The sequence below is a fragment of the Rhipicephalus sanguineus genome, chromosome 1, assembly GCF_013339695.2.
Source record: "Rhipicephalus sanguineus isolate Rsan-2018 chromosome 1, BIME_Rsan_1.4, whole genome shotgun sequence".
NCBI classification, from domain to species: domain Eukaryota; kingdom Metazoa; phylum Arthropoda; class Arachnida; order Ixodida; family Ixodidae; genus Rhipicephalus; species Rhipicephalus sanguineus.
This window is the reverse complement of record NC_051176.1, coordinates 151,409,329-151,436,361: the sequence shown is the minus strand read 5'-3', so window position 1 is coordinate 151,436,361 and position 27,033 is coordinate 151,409,329. Positions and strand designations below refer to the sequence as shown.

At 46.8% G+C, this 27,033-nt stretch overlaps 1 protein-coding gene across 1 annotated transcript in view; it reads right to left on the bottom strand.

The window, feature by feature from the left end:
- LOC119387131 (lysosomal alpha-mannosidase) overlaps positions 1 to 27,033 on the bottom strand; it is a 28,279-nt gene continuing 1,246 nt past the window's right edge. Inside the window, exons 2-7 of the mRNA XM_037654441.2 lie at positions 26,186 to 26,284; positions 13,010 to 13,096; positions 12,779 to 12,865; positions 10,407 to 10,616; positions 1,967 to 2,113; positions 1 to 317 (exon numbers count right to left, since the gene is read on the bottom strand). Of these exons, the coding sequence (XP_037510369.2) occupies positions 87 to 317; positions 1,967 to 2,113; positions 10,407 to 10,616; positions 12,779 to 12,865; positions 13,010 to 13,096; positions 26,186 to 26,284 (861 nt within the window). The 3' untranslated portion in view covers positions 1 to 86. The remainder of the gene's footprint in view (positions 318 to 1,966; positions 2,114 to 10,406; positions 10,617 to 12,778; positions 12,866 to 13,009; positions 13,097 to 26,185; positions 26,285 to 27,033) is intronic.

Below are 27,033 nucleotides of genomic sequence, written 5' to 3'. Positions count from 1 at the left end.
AGCACCACTGGGAAGAGTTACCGAGCTGCCAGTTGAGGCCTTTATTAGAGATGAGCAAACGAAACAGCGCCGTCACGACCGTTCTCTTAGCGCGTCTTGGGGGATAGGGATGCATAGAAGGTCCTGATGCGGCCATCCGACAGCTGTACCGAGTAGTTGTCTTGTTCGCGAACGACGCCGGAGCCGCCAATGGTGCCCGATGGGCCGCCGGACGTCTGTGTCTGCCGCCATTGTAGTCTCCGCATCTCGTCCAGAAGCATGTGTCCCGACAGGCTCGCCTCGTGCACGTCCTCCAGTTGGTTGCTCCTCAGCAGATGCTGCGTCCACGTACAAGCAGCCATTGAAATTCTCCTTTTGTTTGTTTTCCGTCAACACACTGTTACTATATAGAAAAATGTAGGGTCAATCGTTGTCTGTTCCTTCATTCCTATAAAGGGCAGTGCGGCGCATATACGTCGGTTTTATTTGTCTCGATAAGACTACGGCCGTCTTAAACGTAAAGGAGTGACCGTCACCTCTACATTGTACCCGAGGCTCCATCTTCAGCTACAAATAACGAAAAAATGCAGGTCAGGGCACGCGATGGACCATGGTGATTCATTATGTCATTTCTAACATTAGTGCTCTTCATGTAAATATGAAAGTTTTAAATCTGACGCTTTGAATCGCGAGACGCTATGAGCGCATTTTCCTTTTTTTTTCTGGATGCTGAATACACAAAGTTAACTTGCCTTCAGACCGATTAGATAGAATGCGTCGCAGCTTTTTCAGACCAGCCAGTGAGCGCTAGCGCAGCGCTGAAAGTAAAAGTCGACTTTTCGAGGTATTGTTACAGAGTTATCGGCATCGATCGAGAACAGCGCGCTTAGTATCCTGAGAATGCCTACTTTGAAAGCTCAACAGTGCCGTCAAGTTGCGACACTGTGCGTGCCTTAAGTGCCGTTGTGAAGGGTATCCAGACGGGCTTCGTTTCATCACTTCTTGTGGGACTGTTTAAACCGCACGAATTTTCATTGTTGTTAACACCGCCCTCGAGACTCGAGGATAAGACCAGTGTAGTCGAACAGCTTCGTTCTGACTTTGCACTGCATTCTTATCAATCGTTATTTGTCGCCAGCGTTTGTCACACTAACTAAATACCGGAAACTTAACTTATCAATAACGACAAAATCGGTATAAAAGCAGAAATACCACTGGATTGAAAAAGTCTTTCTTCAATGTCATCAGGTTAAGCAGCCTGTTCTTACAACTATTTTTTATCATGTGTTATACCTACGTGTAGTAGCACTCCTTCAGTTTTCTATCTCTGTCTCTCTCTCACTCTCTCTCTTTCAAATGCGCCTACCTCTTTCTACGGCATTGTTCTTTACATGGTCACTTAGATATTGTTTTTTTCACGAGAATTACATGGGGATTTCTCTGTTATTCTTCAAAAGCCTTGCCTTGCATGAGAGTTTACAGGGTACTATTTTTATGGCGACACCAAACGCGTAGTATCATTTGACTATGGCTTTCAAGGGACAGCAATTATAAATGTGAAAAGCTAGATTCACGATGTGAGCCCATGAGTTTGCGAATCGGTCAGCTTTGCAATGAGCCTCCGCTCCTTGTAAAGCTGGGGAGTAAGCCAGCAAAGAAAAATATACAATGAACAATTAATCGAAAAATTTAAGAAATGGCGCTGATTCATGAGCGAACTGCACCATTTATTTGGCCCTTCATTTTCTGAGCTAACAAGCAATCTTCTTTTTTTTTTCCTTCCCGCCAATGATAATGTGGAGATAGTTTAGGGGAAAAGTGCGCCAATCTGTACAATAGTTTTCGTGTTTACTTATTTACTACTTATTACCACTTACTGATTGAGTGCTTACTGGAATACTGCCCTTCGAAAGTTATGGGCTGGAGTCTGCCCATTGATGTGGGCGACAGTAGTTACACAATTAACCGTGCGCAAGCGGGCTCATACCGTGATAGAGATGAGCTTGTCATTGGCATCCTTGTCGTTCTTGTCGATGTTGATGTGTTCGAGCCTGATCAGGATCCGTGACGCTGAGACTGCCTCCAATGTCAGCAGGTGCGCGTTGTCAGGCAGTTCTTCCCGCAGCCCTGAGAACTGCCAAGACGAGACAGATAGTTCGTCGCGTAGAGTACCCCAAGTACTGCGTAGACAATTCGAGATCTCTGTTTAACATCCCTGTCATTCCTTTGCCTCCCTATCTCTCGATGCGTAGGCGAAGCCGAAAACAATGTAGAGTCATACTTCACCGCCAGCACTGTGTGTAACTTGATCCGTGCGAATAGCTGCGGCGCTTCCTGGGCTTTAATAACTAAACCGCGTTCAATGAGATCTTGCTAAGGCGGTAACCTAAGTGGAGTTGGCATTAAAACAGCACACAATCCTCATTCTGAGTGGAACTGAGTGGAAGTGCGAGGCTCACAGCTAGCAAGCAGTGTACCCGGCGACATTTAAAAAAAGATCACTGCACAAAAAGTAACTGTTTCGAATATGCACTTCGCTTTTACAGATATGCGTATACTCTTACAATATCATAAATAAAAAGGTTGCATAAAAGTAGACCAAGTGTATACTTACAGTGCACTCTTAATCAGGTCCTGGTTAAATGCCGGCTGTATCCAGGAAACCAGACGAAAAATGTCCGGTTTCCCGGCTATATCTACCACTTTAAGCGGGACCCGATTAAGAGTGTACGGCGCACTTAATTACCTCGTGTGCATATTGATCTGATTTAATACACGCAGATCGATGCCTATTTCTCCTAAGTAAATCTAAAACAACATATCTACGATCATAGTAGTTCTTGAGTAATAGTGTAGGATGGTTAACTGTATTAAAAGCGTCCGAAAAATCTAAAGTGTCTAATATAACCCTTTTCCCCGTATCTGCATTGAGTAAAATAAGTGTTTTCTAACATTGAGAAGTGCAGCTTGCTTGGAAACACATGACGTAATCCCATATTCACGACGACAGCCCTATTTTGATGGCGCAAGCCGAGCCGCACATGCAAGAACCTCTCAAGCTCGGAGACGCGCGCATAGGAATTACCTGGCAGCACCCGTGTGCGCACCTGCGTAATACGCCTCAGCAGACAAGTCACAATCTACATGAAGCTGTGCAAGATGGCCCGCATGTGAATGAGACATGTACCGAAAATACGGCACAGATAAATGCACGGTCTACCCGGATGAATGAGGCTGAAAATAGATCTAGAAGAAATAACCTTGTTTTCTATGGCATAGAAGATAAACCTAAAGAAACGGCTTGATTCCGAAAATAATGTCATCGAACATTGTGAAAAAATCTTAGACATACGGGTAGAACCGCGCAATATCGAGCGTGCACATCGCATCGGGTCTTACCAAACTGGGAAATGCAGGCTTAAAATCGTGAAATTCGCTCACTTTAAAGATAAAGAGCGCATCTTATCTTCGGGGCGGAAATTCAAAGATAAAGGCTATGCCGTCGCGCAAGAGCTCTCCCCCAGCACGCGCCTTGCCCATAAACGCCTCACCGAGTTTGGAAGGGCCCGAAACTTGCGATACAGGTTGCGTCAAGAAAAGCTAATCACGAATGAAAAAAAACCTACTATTACGACCACATTTCTAATAGGGTCGTTGAAGAACGCCAATAGCCATCATCGAGATGTCATGAATAATAAACCATCTTCACGGAATCAGCCCGTCTCATTTTTACTGGCTAACACTAGTAGTGTAATCCCCAAACGCGATGCACTGTGCAGCTTAACAGGCTCATCTTCATGCGATGTCTTAATGGTGACAGAAACATGGCTTAATACATCCGTCGATAATTCCGAGATTCTCCCCTTTCTTTCACACTTTGACACATTCCCGAAAGATAGAGCCGATTACTCGCGCGGTAGCTGCGCATTAATCGCAACCCGAATCTGCATGTTCACTTGCAAACCTTCCTTCACCATTGGAAATGATTTGGCTTCGACGCACAGCCACACACCCGCACATCCTCATTGGTGTCCGCTATCGGCCCCTAGTTCCGACAGTTCATTCACGCCTTTACTTCATGAGGGTCTCAACACATTATTAAACGAGTTCCCTAATAGTCCTGTCCTTTTGTTCGGCGATTTTAATTTTCCCACCATTGACTGGTCTAATCCCGCTTCTTCATTATCTAACAGCAGCCCGGCAAGCGATTTCCTCAACACATGCATAACATTCGGCTTAACGCAGCTCGTCACTGATCCCACGCGCATCACTGATCACTCGTCCAACGTTTTGGACCTTGTGTTAACAACGCATCCTGATAACTTCACGCCTATCGCCCTTTTGCGCGGCTTGAGAGATCATCTAACAGTGCACACCTCGTTTTATTGCAACGTACTGAAGAAACAAAAAAATCCAAAAACACTTATCCTTTACGATAAAAGAGGCTATGTTAGCATAAACCGAGAATTAACAGAATACTTCGACACTTTTTCCGCTAACTTTCCGCTAAATTCTCTTGAGTCGAATTGGTTGCTTTTCAAAGCAGAGATGCATAGTCTTATACGTATATCCCGAACATTACAATAACAGAAAAAAATAAATTCCCCATGGTTTAATGTATTCCTGAAATGACTAAATAATAAGAAAAAACGTCTATTTCGAGCTGCCAAACGAGCTAACTCATGCTTCCACATGGCAGAAGTATTACGCAGTGGAGAAAGGATATTAGTATAAGATAACCATCGAAACTAAGCACAAGTTCTTTCATAATAACTTACCAGTTATGTGGCAAATTAACCCGAAGCGATTTTAACAAACAGTCACTCTCAGTGTAATGAGATTTCACTTAATAATAGCTCTGAACTTCCTATTCCTTACGAGAACGGAAATCTGGGCGAGTTTGTAAGAATGCATCATAGCGCAGGTAGCGCCAAAAATACGTTGACACAAGCCAGGAACATAAACACGAGACGAGCGCTAACTTCAAACTAAAAAGTATTCTCAGAATCCACGCCTATTTATCAACCAACAAGATCAAAACACCACATCGTCACCCAAAACAACATCTTATCCCACAATGAATAGCATGACGCCACATCTTGATCGGCTCTTACAACAAAAATGATACACGCCAAATGCAACTCAGTCAAGATAAGGTAAAAACCGAACGCGAGCGACTACGGTACGTGTGCTCAGACTAGAGACTGTTATCACGCGGAAAGAGTAGGTGCCAGGTTAGCTGTAAGGAACGCTAACTCACAGACGTGTAGGCTCAGGCAAGGCTGGCTGACACACTCGAGATCGTTCTTTTGAATCAAAAAAAGCTTCCACGATCTCTCCGAACACCTTATTACGGTTCCGGTACAACACTGTGGTGTCAGTTAAAAGCGGTTCACAACCACACTGCCGAGAATGCATCGCGAGATGCGAGTATGGTGAACCTTCGAGAGAGCTGAAATGCTCTCTGAGCCTAATGTTCAATATCTGCCCGTCTGGCCGATGTATTCGTCCGCGTGAAAAAGGGATGCAATAAAACAACATTGCAAATGCAAGAAACAAACCGTGCCTAATGGTATCCTAGCCTTTTTGTGGTCCGTAAACGCAGGAGCAGAGTGTGCTTCAAAGGCACGGACGTTAGGCAAGAAACGTTTCGGGGGTTATACCGTACATCCATGGGCTATCTCATCGCGTCAAAAAGGTGCCATCGTGTCATGATGTTGACATTGTTTTCACCGCGAAAAACCAGGTGGGCGCCATTTACCCAAGACTGCATAGGCGCATGGGCAGTAAGGAGGACCACAAAAAAGACCGATCTGTAAAGTAATGGAGAATATCATATACTTCCATACTGCTAACTTCCTAACATCTGTAAATTTCTTTCATCCAAGTTAGCATCGCAAAAATCAGCTACCCCCTTGACACTCAACTTGCTCTTTTTCTGCATGATTTACACATAAACCTAGACCGTAACATTCCAACTGACACAATATTTTTAGATTTCGAAAAGGCATTCGACAAGGTTCCCCATGGTCGTCTTTTATTAAAGTTATCCCGTCTTAACATCATCCCCTTGTTTCAAACTGGATACGAGGATTTTTAACCAACCGTCAGCCATTCGTTTATGCCAACTCACGCTCTTCATCTCTAACACCCGTTCTTTCAGGTGTACCGCAAGGTACCGTACTTGGTCCCCTCCTCTTCTTGATATACATTAACGACCTCCCTTGTAATATTCCTTCTCACATCCGTCTATTCGCAGATGATTGTTTTGTTTACCGCACAATTACTGACCCCTCTGATCGTTCTGCATTACAATGTGACCTCACCGGCATACAGATCTGGAGCAACACTTGGCTCATATCATTGAATGTATCTAAAACTGCGTTAATGTCTATTCACCGTCGTCAAAATCACGTTGTTTATAACTACAGCATCAATAAAACCAGACTGCTACAGCTGATTCATTTAAATATCTTGGTGCGTACATCCGGCGTGACCTAACTAATTGGACCTGTCATATAACCAACATAAATTCTGCTAATCGTACTCTAAGGTATATACGCCGAACCTTTCGCTCGCTCCTCTCTATTAAAAAGTTTCCTTCGAAACCTTTGTCCGTCCAAGGCTAGAGTATACGAATGCGATTTTGATCCTCACCACAATAACCTCACTTACGCCCTCGAGTCGTCCAGAACCGTGCGGCGCGATTTATACTATCTAATTATTCATACCTCAAGCATCTCGGCACTCAAAAGCAGAGCTTAACTTTCGATCTGATTAAGTGCCGAAAAATCGCACGTCTTAACCTTTATCAAATTTTCCATTCTTTGCCTTTAGATAACCCATACATCAGAAGACCCACCGCATTTCCCGCAACGTCACTGTAACGCAGTATATCCACTACAAGCCCATACTGTAAACCTTTCACCAATCGTTTTCCTGCGCACAGCCCAAGACCTGGGAATGACCTGCCCACCGAAGTCGCCCATCATCGACAACCCAAGCATTCAAGCGGCTCATCGAAACCATCCCATCATAACTACAATTATATTGTTAGCCTTTCTATCACCCACTCCCTCATGTAATATCCAACAGGGACCTTTGAGGTAATAGAATGAAATGATGAATGAATGAAGAATGAATGAATGAAAAGATTTTACGAGTTGAATAGGATTTTATACTAAAGCTTCTGAGTTGACTTTCCAATCCTCGTTTTGTGTAGTGAACGGAAGCGAAGAAAAGTGATTATAAAGGCTCGCACCCTGATTGCGTCGCTGGGTTAGGACGGAATATTCCAGATCCGTTACTTCACGAACACAACGCATGATCAAGTAACGGTACAGCTTTCGACCAAAGCACACTCGGTGAGCTTTGCGAGACGGACAAGGCAAACTTCGTGGAAATCGTTTTAAAGAGAAAGCGCCGGCGCGAACCTTGCTGGAATAAGTCCTCATGCGCAGATTGATTGGGAGGCATCAGATTGCGTCATCTGTACCTCGGACCGTCTTCTAATGTGCTGATGCTACTTGGGCCTGCTGTGTGCCATTGGCAGTGTAACGTTGCGCGCATGGCACGGACAGGAGTATAAATGTACGCAGAAACACATAAATCGCAAATGCAGTAGCTGTTTTGTTAGGACGTTCCACAGCGCAGATGAATGTACTTTGCCGATGCCTCCTTTCTAAACCTACACTTTAAACACGTCTGCACAACAAATTTTGCTTTATATGGCCGTGCGCTGTCACTGCATCTGTGGTGCCGTGGGTTGCATTTCGTGTCGTCGGTGTTCAGTAAAAAAAAAAAAAAAAGAGCGTGAGCTGTAAAACGGGCAAAGAATGAGCACCGCACGAGCGCCGTAGTCTCGAAAAGCTTTATTTGACGAAAAGCGTATATGTATACCGTCTTACCTGCCCAACTTTTTTATCTGTTTAATTTTGTGCGCTTGGAAATCTACGCACACCTGCCGATCCTTGGATGTCATACGAAAAAATGGAGAGAAAGGAGAAGAACACATAAGCGTCATAAGGAACTAAAAGTGAGATTTAAAAAGTTACTCTTCTCGACGATCTTAGTATGCTCGCGCCTTGGTGCTCTTTGCGCCCAAAATAGCAGGAGCTCATTCCTTAGCTTCATCGTCGTTTCACTGTCCTTTCACATTCTTACATATCCTGCGTCTGGATTGTCTTTTCTGGATATTGAAAAGATCGCGTTACTCAGCACCATTATAATGTAATTAAGGCTCGTAGATTACTGGGGCCCAGGGCACCGGCTTTCATAAACCCGGACTCACTCGGGGAAAATTAGAGAAAGTGAACTCGGCAATGGACCTGCAATGGGGTTCTGTTGTGTCAACCTCTGCATGTTTCAACTCCGTTTGCATAATGTCAGGCATGATTTTTGCGCAACGTGTTTTCGTCCGATTTCTGCAGATGACGCGCAGGAAAACCACTAAAAAGAGAAGAATAACAAAAAAAAAAAAAAAAAAAATTGGGGATTGCAATATCCTGCTCTCAAAAAGCGATGCTTGGGACTGCAGACGACAACCTTTTCTTACCGTAATGTTTTCATTTAAGGGAACGAGAACATGTTTTGTGGGCCGGAGCTTTGCTGTTACAGCAACATGTTCATTCTGAAAGGTCACCATAAAGTAGCCAATAAATCGGGCCACGCTAAACTCTAGCATACTAAATGCGAGGCATTTTATTTTTTCTTTATTTCTATCTATCTATCATATATCTATCTATCTATCTATCTATCTATCTATCTATCTATCTATCTATCTATCTATCTATCTATCTATCTATCTTCTATCTATCTATCTATCTATCTATCTCTATCCGCCTACGTCTGGGTGCTCTCGTGGTCGTCTCCTTAACTTAATTGGTATACGCCAAAATTGGCATAGGACGACGATGAGTGTACGACGAACATGATGATAGGCCACGACACGAGTAACACGACGTGCTTGCCATGTACGTCATTAAACCATCTCCCGCCATCACGTGTGATGCATACGTGCATACCACGCCGCTGGTATGGCCACACGTGATGGAATTCGAATCTTTAAAGTCTATATGAACCTCGGAACAGCCAAAAAAAGACATTGAAAATTTTAGAAGACCAGACTTCGCGCGGGTTAAATAAGAGGAACAGGCACAGTTTGTTATAGTTGGCGATTTTAATGTAGACATCACCAAATCACAAATGCAGACAAACGTGCCGCAACAACAGTCTGTAACAAAGCTCTGCAACCAACCACGCGGTACAGATCGTAAATAAATCTACATTACACAAGCGGTTGGTGATGGCTATCAACATGAATTGCGGTGGTGGTGCTTCTCTAACGCGAATTGTGAGTTCTGTGTTGGCTACCTGCTCTTGTAACAATGTAGTTAACATTCCATACGCAATACTATGACTCGGCAAGATATGTCTAGCGTTGCTCGTCCCCGCAGGAATACGCTATCGAACGTTGCTTACACTTAGTTTCGATGAAAGTGACGTCTGTGCCGTAACGTGAGGGCCGATTTTACTTCGGACCACAAGCTACCCTTTAGGGTGTCACAGCGTATGTACTTGACGTGCCTGGTAAGCCCACGTTGTGCACGCAACTACTTAATTTACGATCCTCCTCGTAACGCTTGGCTCAGAGCTAAACAATGAAGTCTAGGCACATCCTCGCTGGCTTCATCGCATAACATCGATTTTTCACAATGCGTAGGGTCTACCGGAACTTTTCAAGGTCTCTTTGATTTCGTTGCATTTGCGGAACCAGCTATATAGCGGTTCCGCAAATTGCATTGCAGTGCGCCTCGATCGGGACCTTTACAAATGGAGGAGCGAAGTGCAACGACTAACCAGCTCTGTCTTCCGTGGAGGGTGAGTAAGTGTTTTCTTCAAGTGCGCTCGTAGTAAAAGAGAAGTCATTTTGTTTCTGCCATCGCAATAACCGCTGTCGTTTTAGTCCAGTGTCGTTGGAACCGAATGGTGGCTGTAGATGCTTTTCTATGTCAAAAGACGCATTTCAAGAAAAAAAAAATACACGATCGAAAGTAAGCTGAGGCGTTACAAGTCTAGGCTAACGACCTTGAGGCATTCGATTTGTATCTCACATTTTTATGCCTGCTAGACTAACTGTTTTGACCACATCAGCGCAAGCAAAACACCTGCGCATCATACATCGCCATTCAAATATAGTGTTGCGTTATGCCGTCTGCTACTGAGGACTTGTATAGCGCATACATCTAGAAAGTAGCGAGTGCAGGAGAACCCTGAACTAGGGCTGAATCGTTGCATTGAACGAAGTCAAACTGAAGCGCGTGCTGCACCGTGAAATCGAGGACAAAAATGATACACTCCTTGAACTAGTGCAAGAAGAACAACCAAATCGAAGAGACCTTTAAGAAGCTTAGCTTCGGGTAGCTTACGTTTCCTGTGACGAGCATGCCATCGAGTGACTCCCTGCCCAGCTTGTAGTACGAGAGTACGGGCGCGTAGACGAGCTGGAGCGCCTGCTGGCGCATGCGGGGCCAGCCAGAAGTGCCGAGGTGAACCCAGTGACGGCCGCGCACCACTGACGTGTCGTTCAGCGCCTCCCCGAGCCCGCAGCCGTCGTCTTCCACCAGCCGGCGGTGAACCTGTTAGGCGCATGGAACACCGCGCCGTTCACTTGCAGTTTTACTAATAGTTAGTGTAACAGTATATGCCGCGTAATGGTAGAGGCAGGGGAGTACGCACAAGCAAACGTTTATTAGTGCCTTCATTAGAAATGCTGCTGTCATGGCAGTTCTGATGAAGTCTACTCTCTCAGGATGTCAGCGCTGGCAGATTACACCAACCCCTTCGGGTACCTTTTGTTATCAACGATTACTATAAACGGTTTCGCGATTGTGACAGCAACAGCAAGCGCGCGGCCCCAATAAACTTCCGGCCATGTACCTGCACGGCAATGAAAAGCGTGTTTTAAATTGTTTTATGTACGGGAATTCTGTTTATTACGTTTTCAGATAAAAGAAAGGGCCTAATGCATCACGACTTAGTAGATTAGGTCAATTTTACTTCCTAAATTGTGGTTATGTACAGTGAAAAGTACTGAAAAAATGCGGGCTTCTGTTACAGCGAAAGAGTTCGGGACGGGTAACAGCAACAGCAACTAGAGTGAATTCATGGCGGGCTCCACATGCAAGGGCGCGTTAACATCGGACAAGGTGCCCGTGATGAACGGAACTTTAAGTCGACCCATGCGCTCCTTCGCATCCCCACATGGTTCCCTTTAGTGGTACATGGTGAAATTTTTTGAAATCATCGTTTATGCAAGCCAACGAGAACTTCTCAGCCCTTTGCTCTGCTTCTTTCCATTCATGCTAATGCAAGACAAATATAAGATCTTTAAGCAAATATTCACTGATTATGTGTGTTTTTTTTATTGTAAAACGTCAGGCACCAGCGTGCCAGCTGAGCCTCACATCAAACCAGAGCGTCTCTTCTGTGCTCGTCCTTGCGATCGCGACGCGTATTTTCTTGCGGGCAATTCATATATAGTTGCGATTTTTCACAAACCCTCTTCATTATCTGCGCGCGCCCAGCTGCTTGCATTGGCTGCTTTTTGCAGATCATTACAAAACATACAAACAGTGACCTAGCACGCACTGTCCGGTTTGGTTGAAGTACCAAAACGTGACTACCAATACAGACGGACACATTTTCGAAGTAAATGTTTGTTTTCTTATCTCAACACCGCCACCAATAGCATATATCCCGCTCTGATGCAACAATAGGTATTCACACTTTAGAAGAATCACATTTGAGTTAGTATTGCATGGTTGAACATATTATCACTTTTATACTTTTATATCACTTTATATTATCGCTTTTGCTGTATTCGATTTTCGCCCACAAAGACTGTCAGCAACGCTCAGCGTAAACCGCGCCGTGTTCGAGTAGCTTCCCTATTATTGTAGATCGTTTTGCTAAGATTGCGCGCAAGACGCGAACACTCGAGCTTATTCTAGAGATTGCGCGACAACCAGCGATAACGCTGGAATATTCTACGGCACATGCATAAATGCCGACGCGCTTCACCGCTTGTCAGTTGATCGACGGTCGACGCTCTGTTCGCCGCTATCAGTGCATACCGTGTGTATTGCTGTAAACTAACTTTCCGTTTCTCGGCCACAAGTTCGGCCAAATAAAGAGTTTCATCTTGGACACCTCGCCTGCGGTCTTCGTCGACGTCATGACCACGTGGCAATATTGACAGGGCAGCGCAAACGAAGACGACATTGTAGTTTCTTTCCGTCACTGTTTGCCCCCCGATGCCGCGATCTTTACACGAGCATCAGTGCCTAGGTATAGATTTAGCGCTTTCCGGACGGAGCATTTCACTGATTTCAGCCCCCGATTGCTGGTGTACAAAATTGCGCTAACGTCTTGCACTTTGCTCTTAGTTCAGATCTATAGTGTCACAGCAATCGGCAAAAGGTGATAAATTTGGTGATTGCCCTGAGGGCTGTAATATTGTGACTTAATGCATCCTCCAAGCAGTATACTCGTGCATGCTACAGCGGAGTGGGATTTGACAGGTATTCTCTGTGTCTGCAACCACACTCTGCCGGCTCCTCCTACGAAATATCCCAGGGCAGCAATGCAGGGATAGCTGAGATAGTGTGAGAAGCGTATACGTGCGCCAAACACCTACGAGTCGCCTGAAGAGTATTACTCATGCTCAGGTCATATGTTGGCGATGTGGACATGTACTACTACTGCGGAATTTGACCAGAGATTTAATTTTTTGTATTACCATGAGCTCAATCTCTCCGTCATGAAGGCTGGCCGTGCCCTGTGATGAGTCAGGTAGGACAGTCATTTGCATGTTTCGGACCACGTCCTGCAAAGGATCGGTGGAAAAGAAACAAGTGTGTAAGTGGCGTCTGTCGCGAAAAGCATGTTTGGTACAGCGATATATCGACGTCGCTCAAAAGTGAAATACTTCACAACATGTGGACGCCGTTATAAAGGCACGAACAATTACCTTGATGTACACCCAAGACACGACGGGTAGTACTGTGAACCTGTAGTTTTCCAGTTGTCTGTTCCTTTCTTTGCCATAGGACCCCGTCTGCGAAAATGTCCATGCCGTAGCGAACACACTTTATCGTATTAGCGCGTCATTGCACAAATGATTCTGTTCGTACAGCTGTCCACGTGCGATCAAAGGGAGGGCCGGAAGTGCTTTGATAGCTGCAAGCGTCGAAGCAAAAAAAGTCTCGTTTTTTTTTATATTTCTGGCCAAACCCATTTTTCGCGTGCTCTTTCGAAGCTCATTCGACTTAACACGAAAGTGTTTTTGCCGGGGCCCACCAAGACTTCACTGACGTATTTCCGTCACGGAAATACGTCAGAAATTCGTTCGTTCGCTCCTTCACGAACGCGCCTTATCTCTCACACTTTCTCCCTTTCAAAGTGACCTTGGTTGACGGGGGGTGTGTCGCAGTCTGGGACCGGTGAAGTGAAATACTGCACCATGACACTAACGAGCGCCGACAGTGAGCGCTTCTGTAGTTTCAGCTTTCGGTGCAACGAGAGATACGCCGGCGGGAAACGGAACGCCTTTCCGCGTTCACTGCTCAGCTACGAACTCTGCCTTTCGCGTTCCTTAAGCGCTGTGTGGTATATGCATGAGCACAGGCGTAGGTTACCCTATCGCTGGGGAGCGCACACCTTCGCGTTTAGCTCCTCAAATGACGACGCTTTGATTGAGTGCATATCGAGTGCCAGTGTTTATGTTTGTTGACTCCATCTTTGAGCGGGATTCAGCATGCGCTGCGTCCAGGTATATGTTAACTACTTCAGTTACCACAAGCGTTAAATCGTGATCTTTGGCGTTAGTCGTCGGGATGGAGATGTGCCACTAATATAATAATATCTGGGGTTTAACGTCCCAAAACCACGATATGATTAGGAGACGCCAGTTCAGGGCTCCGGAAATTTCGACCACCTGGGGTTCTTTAACGTGCATCTAAATCTAAGTACACGGGCCTCAAAATTTTCGCCTCCATCGAAAATGGAGCCGCCGCGGTCGGGATTCGATCCCGCGACCTTCGGGTCAGCAATCGAGCGCCATAACCACTAGACCACTGTGGCGGGCGAGATGTGCCACTAGGCGTCATCGTGCACGCCTCTACATCAAACAGGGCTATAGCTGCCAAGCACCAATACAGATTGTACAATAAACCACAAATCAATTAATGTACAATAACAATAACCTATACTCCTGTGAAGGCATGGTTCACTTTCGTGTTATACCGATTCCTATGACGGAGGCATCAACCATGTTTTTTAGTATCTATATCTTCTGTCCAAGCGAGGGGAAAAAACGTGTTTTGGCTAGCCGTAACTTGATCTTATTTCCGCTGTCCATGACTGTGCGTTTCTTGCGATGCTTCGGTATATATTGCCACTGTTTATATGCGGCCTTATACGATTAGTGTTATTACGATTTACGTCCTTTTCGCTAATACAGTTTGTTATTTTTTTTTTTGTGCGCGCCTAAATCTAAAGCTAGTTTTCGAAACAAAAATTTTGGTTACCGACTTCGGCACCGACTGCACCACGAATTTCAAGCATAAATCTTAGTTTCCATACGTAAGTCGTCGAAGAGTCACTCCTTTCGACGTGCCTCGCGATATATCGGATACTTTTAAGCATCTCGTGCGTTCAACCATTCCAAGCTCTGCGTACTCCTTCGCAGAATGGGCATTCCCGAATACCTTGTAGTTCTACTAATTAACATTAGTTCGCTAGCACCATAGTTATTTAGTTCATACACAGAATGTGTTACTCAGAAACTGCGACCCCGAAAACTGGAATATAGGAGCGAAAATTGGTGGAACAAAGGTAACCAACTTACGGTATGCAGACGATACTGCATTGTAGTATAGCAGAAAGGATAAACGCCTTAAAAACCCTTATTCTGAAGGTAAAAAGAAGAAAGTGAGAGGCTGGTCTTTTTTAAACACGAAAAAGGCTGAGGTTATGACAACCGGTGAAGAGAGCATTCAGAGAAATTATGACGTAATATCCGTTGTAGAACGTTACGATTTCATAGGATCCAGAATAGATGAAGATGATAGCTCTACAAAATAAATACAGAGAAGAATAATATATAATGAAGAAAATTACATCATCTCCCCCTACGGGCAACCATGGTGGGATGCGAAAGCATCGTGGAGGGTGCGCATCGAAGTTCCGTTTCTCTTGTATTCATTTTGAACTTCGTGACAATAAAATCAGACACCAACCACGAATTTCCTTTTTTATAAAATCAATGACGTTTCGGCTCCCGCACGGGAGCCTTGTTAATTGTAAGCAAGGCTCGCGTGCGGGACCCGAGCTGAAATGCCTTTGATTTTATAAACAATTCGTGGTCGGTGTCCGTTGTAATTGTCAAGTATATTCCCGACCAGACGGGTTTCCTTCCAACCCTTGACTTCACTCTGAACTTATTAAATAAGATCATCCGGGGTTTCGGAGACGCGCTGAATAGAGGCAACGCCAGCAGGGGCGTAGCCAGAAAGCCTTTTTTAGACGGGGGGGGGGGGGGGGGGGGGGGGGGGGGGAGGGAAGTTTAAACGATACTTTGTGTGTTCCTGCGTGCGTTCACTCCTGCGTTCACCGTGCGTTCCTGCGTGTGTCTCGTGCAACACATTGCGGATTGAGAAAGAGTATGTGTGGAAAACAAAGAGTTGTCGGTAACTGCACGTGCATATACGCATCTCTCTCAAATTCTTCGCCTCGATATATCGCGAAACAAAAACACGCATAGAGGTCCGCTAAAATTTCGCATCAGGAAGTATCGTAATTACATCGGCGAACTCTTTTTTTTAATATACGATCTTACATTCTTCCATTCTCGAAGCCCTCATGTTTCGTCTCCTTGCGTTCGTGTTTTTCTCTTTATGCTTTTTTTTTTCGAAGCCGTGATATTCCATCTTTTTTCCATAGTCTTAGAGTGTTCTATTTAAGCCTTCGTGTTTCGTCTCCCTGTATTGCGATCGGCTGATGATTATTGAACACTCTAAAACCTCACTTATCTTCCCTAAGCGTGAAACCTAGAGTTTCGCGCTATTTTTCATAGATGTCTGCTCGAAGCAAAACATCTCTAGGACTACTATCAGCTAACGAAGCGATATCGTCAGCGCATAATAAACTCGGAACTCGTTCCATGATCACACTTCCTTGTTTATATACGAATAACATAATTTACTCGCCTCCGGTTCCGTTCTTATCACGTATACGTCATTAAAAGCAGCGGTGATAACGGGCAACCATATCGTAAACATGCATGAATGTATGCTGCATATAACGACAGTTCCCCCTCCGAAAGCAACTGCACTCTATCATTCTGGTAAATTCATCTGTCTCGCGGTTTATCTTTAACCAGGCCGTCTCTACGAATGGCGTACAAAATTTTTGTGTTCGTTTCCGCGCGCAGTGCTAAAATCAAGAAAAAAGAAAGCATAACTGACGGTGTATTAAGTTTCCTCGCTCTTTACTAAGCTGTGCAATTACAAAAAAAAAAAGAGGAGGTCGGGGCGGGTTTATTTCTCCTTTCCCTTGCCCCACTCCCTCCATCTATGCGTCTACCTGCTGTAAAAGCATTGTTTCCTTCTCTCAGTTCTCAGTCTTCACTGTCCAAGCTTTGATCTTCAATTTTATAGCTTGCACGGCTAACCTGCACACCGCTGAATACGCTTTAACTTTGGTCTGCGTGGTTATATTTTCTTCTCCGTTGACGAATAATTTTATTATGCGCCGTCAACTATCTATTTGCATGTTTTGTAGGCTTTTTTTTTTCATTAACACTAACGGGTCTCTTCTTCAAAAAAGAAAGACTGATCCCAGAGATAACAACATTTTTGTTGGTTCCTTTTAATTAATTATCCTTGTGGGTATTCCACCCGGACCGCTTGCCGTGCAGATCAATACTCTCGCTTCCAACTCTTTCGAGTTGATGTTATTCGAAACTACATAATTCTCTTTCCTGGCTATCACGGATCGCTCCGGCGTAACTTTTGAATAACTCAGCTGCATATTTCATCAAGAACTCTTCTTTTTCGTTGTTGGCTTTTAGCTTTTATTTCTCCCGTGAATAATTTACGTGACTCCAGAGTATGTGATATGCGTCTAGTTTTTTTTTTAATACTCCTCAAACGCAGCAATATTATTAATATATATATATATATATATATATATATATATATATAATATAATATATTATATTATATATATTGTACTGAATATGAATGACAGACGCTCCGCTGTTACGGAAGACGACGACGACGATCGGTGGCCGTGGTTGTCGCTCGCGCACGCGCTCGCCAGTAGCCAGACCTGCCTGATAAAGAGCCTTTCGCAAAGCAACGTCTGACCTTTTCTTGACGTACAACACCCCTATTTCAAGTGGTGGAGGAGCCGGGGTTCCCGTCAACCTGGAACTTCGCAATCGGACGCTACCATCGCCTTTCACCATGACTGCTCCTGGCCCTTCGCAAGCTGCCGCAACCACGACAGTCTTCTGTACGGGTGTGCCTCGGCAACGCGACCCACCCGTCTTTCGCGGAAACGACGAGCACGACGTGGAGGATTGGATCGTCGAGTATGAAATAGTAAGCGCTTCCAACAAATGGGACGACTGCGACAAGCTCACGAACGTGCGCTTTTACCTCGCTGATGTGGCCAGCCTCTGGTTTAAAAACCATGAGGGTGAAATCACCAACTGGTCGACGTTTAAGACAACCATCGCGGCGGTCTTCGGTCGTCCCGCCGTGCGCCGGCTTCGCGCGGAACAGCGTCTGCGTAGTCGAGTCCAGCGCAGGGACGAGACCTTTACAAGCTACATCGAGGATGTCTTGTCTCTTTGCAAGCGCGTCGACCCATCTCTCGCCGAAATCGACAAAATCAAACACATCATGAAAGGAGTGGACGACGATACGTTCCAGATGCTCGTCGCTCGGAATCCTCAGACTGTCGCCGACGTGGTCCAGCTCTGTCAGTCATATGACGAGTTGCGAAAGCAGCGCGTCTCGACGCGCCGTGCAGCCGAAGATACAGCTGAGGTTTCCGCCCTTGTCAACGACGTCGCCGCTGACCATGCCGTTTTACTGCCGCATATAAAGCAGTTCATCCGCGAGGAAGTTGCGCGTCAACTTTCCCTTGTCACCCGAACACCTGAGCCAGTAACATCATTAGACCCACGTCTACGCCAGGTCATTGAGACACAAGTAGCGCAGGCACTACCGCCATCGCCGCCTACCACTACACCGCTGACGTACGCTGCCGTCGTTTCCAGACCACCAGCCCCACCTGTTTCTGGCACCTACCGGGACACCGGGTACTTCTGCACTACGACGCCGCCCACACGCATGGCACCCCATCCTACCTCGCCCACCGGACCTTCTGCCGTTAGCCCATGGCGTACCTTCGACAATCGGCCGATATGTTTTGCGTGCGGTTTTGTGGGGCATATAGCACGCTACTGTCGCCGTCGCAACCTGCAGCCTCAGGACGGTGGGAATTCCACAAATCAAGCTGCTCAGTTTCCCCCACGACCTTCTTCTCCTCTCGCCGACTCGTTTTCCCCACGACGCCCTTTCGACCCCCGCCGGACATCATCGCCCCGTCGCCGATCCGTTTCCCCGATGCATCGCCGCCCTAGCCCCGCACGAGAGGAAAACTGACAGCCGCAGTTCCGGAGGCAAGAACTGCGTTGTCGTCGAACTTTTCAAGACCTCCTCTTTATCCGCCCAACGAAATCGATATAGAAGTAGAAGGTGTCGCCGTACGTGCACTTGTCGACACAGGCGCTGTCGTTTCTGTAATTAGTGAAAAACTGTGCCGCAATTTGAGAAAAGTCACAACGCCTCTTACCAATCTTGCCCTGCGTACGGCGACCTCGCATTACATATCACCGACGGCTCAGTGCACAGCTCGCGTTGTTATTCAAGATGTTTGGTATGCCGTCAAGTTTGTCGTTCTTCCTCGCTCATCCTACGACGTCATACTAGGATGGGATTTCCTTTCTGCCCATCAGGCCCTCGTCGACTGCGCTCGTGCTGAACTGACATTGACGACTCCGTGCCCCGACCTCGACGACCGCAGTGCGCCTAAAGTATTTGCCGCAGCCGACGTCCACATCGCGCCTTTGTCCGCCGTTCTAGTGCCTGTGTTTTCGCCTGCTGCCACTAATTCGACCCTACTGTTTCAACCATCTATAGCTAGTGCGCGCCGTCGAACCTTCCTCCTCCCATTTGCCGTCATCGACTTTTCCAATGGTTCCGCGGCCCTTTACGCGTGCAACGTCTCTGCTTGCCCGTATATCCTACTACGTGGCGAGTGTCTGGGGACCCTCGAGACCTTGGATTGCATTTTCGAAGACCCAATGCTTCCAGACAAGCCATCGCTACCGACTTGTGCCATTACACCTGCAACTGACACCGAAGTTCCTATGGACGTGTTTCGCAAATCTATCGACTCCCACCTCACGCCTGGGCAGCAGGAACAGCTGGTCAAGCTCCTCCAGCGTTTTCGAGCCTCCTTCGACCACGACCAGCCTTCCTTAGGTCGAGCGTCAGCTGTTGTTCACCGTATTGATACCGGTCAACAGGCACCATTGCGGCAGCGTCCATACCGCGTGTCAACTGCCGAACGCCGTGTCATCAGTGACCAGGTCGATGACATGCTCAAACGTGGCATAGTCCAACCATCCAGCAGTCCCTGGGCCTCTCCAGTTGTGCTGGTGAAGAAGAAGGACGGATCCATCAGATTCTGCGTGGATTACCGGCGTCTCAACCGAATCACCCGCAAGGATGTCTATCCTCTGCCGCGCATCGACGACGCCTTAGACTGCCTACAGGGAGCAGAATTCTTCTCTTCGTTAGATCTGCGCTCTGGATACTGGCAGGTACCCATGGCGGAGGCCGATCGCGAAAAAACAGCTTTCGTCACGCCTGACGGGCTCTACGAATTCACAGTCATGCCCTTCGGCCTGTGCAACGCGCCAGCTACATTCGAGCGAATGATGGACACGATCCTTCGAGGCCTCAAGTGGAATATTTGCCTCTGTTACTTAGACGACATTGTCGTCTTTTCCACCGATTTTTCGACCCATTTAGCCCGCCTTGAGCAAGTTCTCGCTTGCCTCTCCGCCGCGGGACTGCAACTGAACTTGAAGAAGTGCCACTTCGCCGCTCGAAAGCTTACGATTCTAGGCCACGTGGTTTCGAAGGACGGCATTCTCCCTGACCCAGCCAAACTTACAGCCGTTTCAGCGTTTCCCAAACCGACTACCATCAAACAGCTCCGAAGCTTCATTGGTCTTTGTTCTTATTTCCGGCGCTTCGTTCGCAATTTCGCGACCATCATCGCTCCTTTGACCAAGCTCCTCGCCGGCTCTAGTGATCTTTCGGCGTGGTCTCCCCCTTGTGACGATGCTTTCAACGAACTGCGCCGCCTCCTTACGTCGCCGCCTATTTTGCGACACTATGACCCATCTGCACCCACAGAAATCCACACAGACGCTAGCGGTGTCGGGCTGGGCGCTGTTCTTGCGCAGCGGAAAGACGGCTTTCAAGAGTACGTCGTTGCCTACGCAAGCCGAACTCTTAGTAAAGCCGAAAGCAACTATTCTGTCACCGAAAAGGAGTGCCTGGCTATTATTTGGGCGATAGAGAAATTTCGGCCTTACGTGTATGGACGCCCTTTTGACATCGTGACTGACCACCACGCCCTTTGCTGGTTGTCGTCACTAAAGGATCCAAGTGGTCGCCTCGCCCGATGGGCGTTACGCCTACAAGAGTACGATATCCGCGTGGTGTATCGCTCCGGCCGCAAACATTCGGACGCCGACGCCCTCTCCCGTTCGCCCCTTTCTTCTGACCCTGCCTGCTGCACAAGTCCTCTCTGTGATACCACTGCCCTCACCATCGCCGACATGCCATCTGAGCAGCGCAAGGACCCGTGGCTTGCATCCATTCTGGACATACTTGCTGGTCGGACCGCTCCTCCCTCTACTCGCACGTTGCGTCGTCAAGTCGAGCACTTCACCACTCGCGATGACGTGCTTTACCGACGAAACTACACACCCGGTGGCCGTCAGTGGCTACTCGTCATTCCACGTCACCTGCGGTCCGAAATTTGTTCCACATTCCATGATGACCCCCAATGTGGCCACGCAGGTTTTCTCAAGACGTATTCTCGGATCAGGCTCCGATATTACTGGCGTGGTATGTACCGTTTTATTCAACGGTACGTTCGGGCTTGTTCCACATGCCAGAGACGTAAGACTCCTCCTCAACACGCCGGCGGGCCCTTATTACCTTTGCCATGCCCCTCCCGGCCGTTCGACCGCGTCGGCATCGACATCTACGGTCCCCTTCCGAGCACTGCAGACGGTAACCGTTGGATCATCGTTGCCGTCGACCACCTCACGCGGTACGCCGAAACTTCACCTCTTCCTTCATCTACAGCAAAAGACGTTGCCAGTTTCATTCTGCACAATCTCGTCCTTCGTCATGGAGCACCTCGAGAGTTGCTAAGTGATCGTGGCCGCGTGTTCCTCTCCGAGGTCATCACAGCATTGCTGCGTGAGTGCCGCGTCGTCCACCGTACCACAAGCGCCTATCACCCCCAAACCAATGGAATGACAGAACGCTTCAACCGCACCCTTGGTGACATGCTGTCTATGTACATCTCGTCAGACCACTCAAATTGGGACCGAGTACTACCGTTTATTACGTTCGCCTATAACACCGCCATTCAAAGCACTACTGGGTTCTCCCCTTTTTTTCTCCTTTACGGACGCGAACCTTCCTGCACTATGGACACCATTCTTTTGTACAGACCTGACGCCTCCGAGTCCACGACTCTATCCCAAGCCGCTACATACGCTGAAGAATGCCGCCAACTGGCACGGTCATTCACAACACAAGACCAAGGGCGCCAGAAGCACCACCACGACGCATCCACTGACGCTCCATCCTACGATCCAGGCTCGCTCGTCTGGCTGCGTGTCCCTTCTGCTACTCCTGGCCTTTCCACCAAGTTGGTCCCCAAGTACCACGGCCCATATCGTATACTCCAAAAAACATCACCGGTGAACTACCTCATCGAGCCCATGGAACCATCTCCTGACCATCGTCGCCGTGGCCAGGAAATTGTCCACGTGTCTAGAATCAAGCAGTGCTACGACCCTCCCGTGTTTACTGGTCCCTAGGTCGCCAGGATGGCTCCTTATTTCGCGGGGAATAATTGTACTGAATATGAATGACAGACGCTCCGCTGTTACGGAAGACGACGACGACGATCGGTGGCCGTGGTTGTCGCTCGCGCACGCGCTCGCCAGTAGCCAGACCTGCCTGATAAAGAGCCTTTCGCAAAGCAACGTCTGACCTTTTCTTGACGTACAACACCCCTATTTCAATATATATATATATATATATATATATATATATATATATATATATATATATATATATATATATATATATATATATATTGGCATCGCTTCCCATATCCATATTTCTCTTCTATGTAATGCCCATTTTGTGTGTCCTCCTGTGGTATATTTGCGTTTTTTTTCTCCATATTTGATATCTGGACACGTTTTAGGCAGCTCTTCGACTGCGCCCCTGATTTCTATAGTCCAGCATCAACGCGGTTTTTCATTTCTTTTCCCTGAACATTTCGCTTGTCCGAATTAACCTCCAGTGAGATACAGGCAGTTGAAAGCTCGAAACCGGTCTCATTGTGCCAGTCCCGTTTTTTCCGTTATGCCTAAATTACAGCGCCGTCGTCATGCCCCCCGTGTATCATGAGCCTCGCACTTTGTCATTGCCTGCTGATTTTCGTTTCAGCGATCGGGTGAAGCTCGCGGTAATTCCCCTTAATTGAATCCTTCTCGATTTTTCCGCGCAATCCTCGCTGCTATCTTTGTTATTGCTTGGACACTGGAGTGCACTTACTTCCTGCGTCCAAAGACCTCAGTAGAGAGCGGTCGTTTGCCTGGAGACAGCTGCAGACTACTACATACCCAAATCTCAGTCTACTTAAACAAAATCTATCCGGCTACATACGACAACAAATGCCCGCTATGCGGGAACAACTTTATCATGTTACATGGGCCTGCCAACACTCAAGGATGTGCCAATAAACAACACCCAACACCCGGACAGTGGGAGGCTGCGCTGTCCTGTTCGAATCCTGAAAACACTCAGCTGATCGACAGAGCTCGCAAGATGGCAAAGGCCACAGGGGCCCTGACTGAGGGCTCCACCTTCGCCGGGAGAATTCCTTTGCACTAATAAAGTTTTTCCATTGATTCATTCATTCATTCCTGTGTCCAAAGCGTAGATGAGCTTATGCTCACTAAGCTTCTCTAATTACTGCTTTCTTTCTCTTAAAATAATAACCAACTCAACTAGACGGAACGACAGATTGTGACTGTGCATTGACATTTTGTGTGTGTGTGTGTGTGTGTGTGTGTGTGTGTGTGTGGGTGTGTGTGTGTGTGTGTGTGTGTGTGTGTGGTGTGTGTGGTGTGTGTGTGTTGTGTGTGTGTGTGTGTGTGTGTGTGGTGTGTTGTGTGTGTGTGTGTGTGTGTGTGTGTGTGTGTGTGTGTGTGTGTGTGTGTGTGTGTGTGTATTAGTTGGACTTTGCCATAGTAATAGTGACTCTCGAATGTCGTCATAGACTATTCCTCCTCTTTAATTCTTTCGTATCCTCTTTCCCCTTGCCAAGTACAAGAGTAGCCAACTGTATATCTTCTCTGGTTTACTACCCTGCCCTTCCTTCACCTTTTCTCTCTCTCTCTAACAACTTGGTTTATATGGGGGCGATTATCCGTTTATATGGAGGAAATCAGTTACTCTCGCACATCCAGCTGCTCGTCGCTGCTATTATACTTAGACTGTAGCCACGAATTCCTTTATTGTTTCTTTGTCAACTTTGTGGTCACTGGCCAGACATGCACGCCACTGACGGGCATGTACTTTTTATGCCTGCATCGAACATTATGGCCGCGTTTTTTGTCGGAACGAGGATCAGCCGTGCGTAGTATGTACATAAACTGCAAAGGTCAAAGAATAGGCGCCGCGGTGCACCTCGTGGAGCCCACAGCTGAAATCCCAGCGTAATACTAGCGGCAGTGGCAAGTCCACTGCAGGACGAAGACCTTTCCGTTTTACCTTTAATAACTCCTGCCTTGCAAGACCTGACGCATCCTATGTCTACAAGTTAACTTTCATTAAAACCACCTAGCAATCTGTCACCTCAACTGTACTTCCGTTCCATTGGGACTCATTCGGGAACAGACCATAATCTCAGCAAGAATATCGACGGCCCTATTTCGCTGTCTCGTCTATGCCGTTATCTTCCTTATACTTCTTAACGTAAGCTCTGCCATATTTTTTTCGCTTCATCGCACGTTGCAGGGAACCTGAGGTTTCTAGCTCGCATATAGAAATACACTAACCTTCCAATCCTGATCTGTTTGCTCTACAAACAGTGAGGCAATTACTGATATAAACACGCTTCTGCAAAACGATGGACGCCGGTTTACAAATCAACAAGCCGAACTTTTAACGTCTACCTGGCGGGTCCATATCGTTATCGATCAGTGAATCATTAGTGAACACAAGTGGGTGTGTGTACAAATCCCTGTAACATCGTCCGATCGGGTTCCCCGCGCGTTGCGTGCTCCAGGGCGGCGTGCGTACCTTCTTTCGATCGTGTTCGTCCATTCGAGTCCGTGTAGAATATGGCGTCGTTTTGGAGGTTTGTTGAGTAACGCGTAACGATCTCCCCGGCTGACGGCCTTGCTTCGGCGGCTCCTGCGTGAACGACAAGTATTCAACGCTCAGTAAATGGGACCCAACCTTCCTATTCATCTCGCTATCAGTATGGCCTGCATGGTGAATTTTCTTGTACATCCTAACATGGCTCGTTAACGAGCTCATATGCATAACTGTACCCCGCCTGCACTCGGTAGGCGAACATCCTGACAGACGAATTGGCGTTGCTAAATAATAAATTACCTAGGAAGTATCTAATAATAGTGCAGGAGACCCATTAAAGGCAATTCAGTAGCGTCTGTCTCCGCCTGCGCAATGACAAGTAGGGAGAATCCGTAATTTGTTTCGAAGCTCGCTTGGGAAGTTTCCTAATTTGATGTATTGTGCTTGCGCATAGTTTCGCAATATTTTCTGCGCGATTCAAATTGAAGATATCAATGAGTGCTTATAAAATCATCCCGCACCGCTGCTCGCTGTGGTAGTGTCCAAGAATTTCTTTAGGGCTTCATTACAGGCAAATGTATTGTATATACCTTATGTCCTGTAACAGTGAAATGTCGTGATATGTAGCAGTGATATGGTAACGTGACGCAAATACTGACTGTTCTTATCGCTACGATGTTACTGCTATCGTTCTTAGGCGGCTGACGCGGAAGTGGTTATTATGGATGAACTAATCGACAGTTTGCCCCCCGAAAGTTTTCTATTTCCTACGACAATCTCCTAAGCCAAGATAATTCGCAGAGCGCAATTTAGTACAATACGTTTTGTCTAGTTGATTTCTTTTTTTTCTTTTTTTTTTTTTTGACAGGCACGACACTTCGCTGAGAGAAATTAAGCCCATTGAGACGGTTAAAGACTGAGGAAGTAAACGTTCGAATTATTAATTGCAGATATCCAATAACCGAACACCATTGCTGAACGCTAAGTACTACGAGGGACTTATCACTCTGCAACATTTAACTATATGCGCCTACTAAGAAACGCTGCAAGGGTCAGTGGCGAAGGATGTGTATTGCGAAATAAAGATAATCTTTTTCTGCTCTCATCCACGTATTATGTTCACTGTTAAGCAATTGTGTTATTCTTCGGCAGTGGCAAAAAACCAAATTAAGCTCGGCTGCTTAACTACGTGGCAGCCTATCTCTGCTACTGCGTACGACATTAGAGGAACTGAGTGCACGCATAGCTATGCTTGCAGGTCTGTTCGACTCACTGCGTTGCGTTCCTATCATTAGTTCCTCGTGTAGTGCAGGCGAGCAGGGCCGGTGAGTGCAAATCTATTCAAAGAGTTGCTTCTCGAGCCTTGGGGGCACCTCGCTCCATATACAGGGACCTCACTCGACCGGGATGGGTCCCACCATCCACTCGAACTCGATGAGGTCCAAGCCTTTGTAAAGCCGGATCACTTGGGTAATCCAGGAGTCGAACACCTGCTGGATCTCCTGCACCACGTTCCCCTGCAAGAACCAGTAAAGGCGTTCAGGCGTCCTGCCAATTTCTTTATTACGTGTGTCGTAAGTATTACGAATATGACCGGTCTTTTACTTTCTTGAACAAGCATTGCGCAGGTGAGGACAGACGCTGAGGGAATGCATCGCTTTAGCAGGTCTCCTTAAATAGTCATGTTCGGGTGGAAAAGAAAATTCTCTTATGCAGGCCGTACGGGTACACCGGGACAAGTGAAAGGGTTTGTGAAGCTGGCGCTTTCTTCGAGCCACTTGGCCGTTCGTGTCGAAGCGGGACAGGCGACGCAAAGCGACGAGGACGTGACCACAGAGTGGCGTATACACGTCCCGTCACTCTGCAGTGTGTCCTCGTCATCGCTGCTTTAAACCGTTCGTCATCTGAAGCTGGTGCTACCAACACTCTTCCCTGTAGCATACAACACACCATGATGTCTATTCCGCTATTCGAGATACTATATCTTTGCAGCGTGAGAGCATCGGGCTATTGTTCTCGGGGACCAATGCCTGACCCCTCAATCTGACAATAGGTATTTTACTGGTAAGTGTAGTCTATTTGACTCGACAGCAGCACACAGAAGCATGGTCAGGAAAGTCTTAGATAGATGGCAAAAAAAAAATCGCTTGAAACACTGCCACTGCGTGCCCAATGAATGACCCCTCTTCACGAAAGCTCGATGCTGGACCATTCGCCCCACAAGCGCCACGTATGCTTCTATTGTACCAGAACCATCTAACACTGA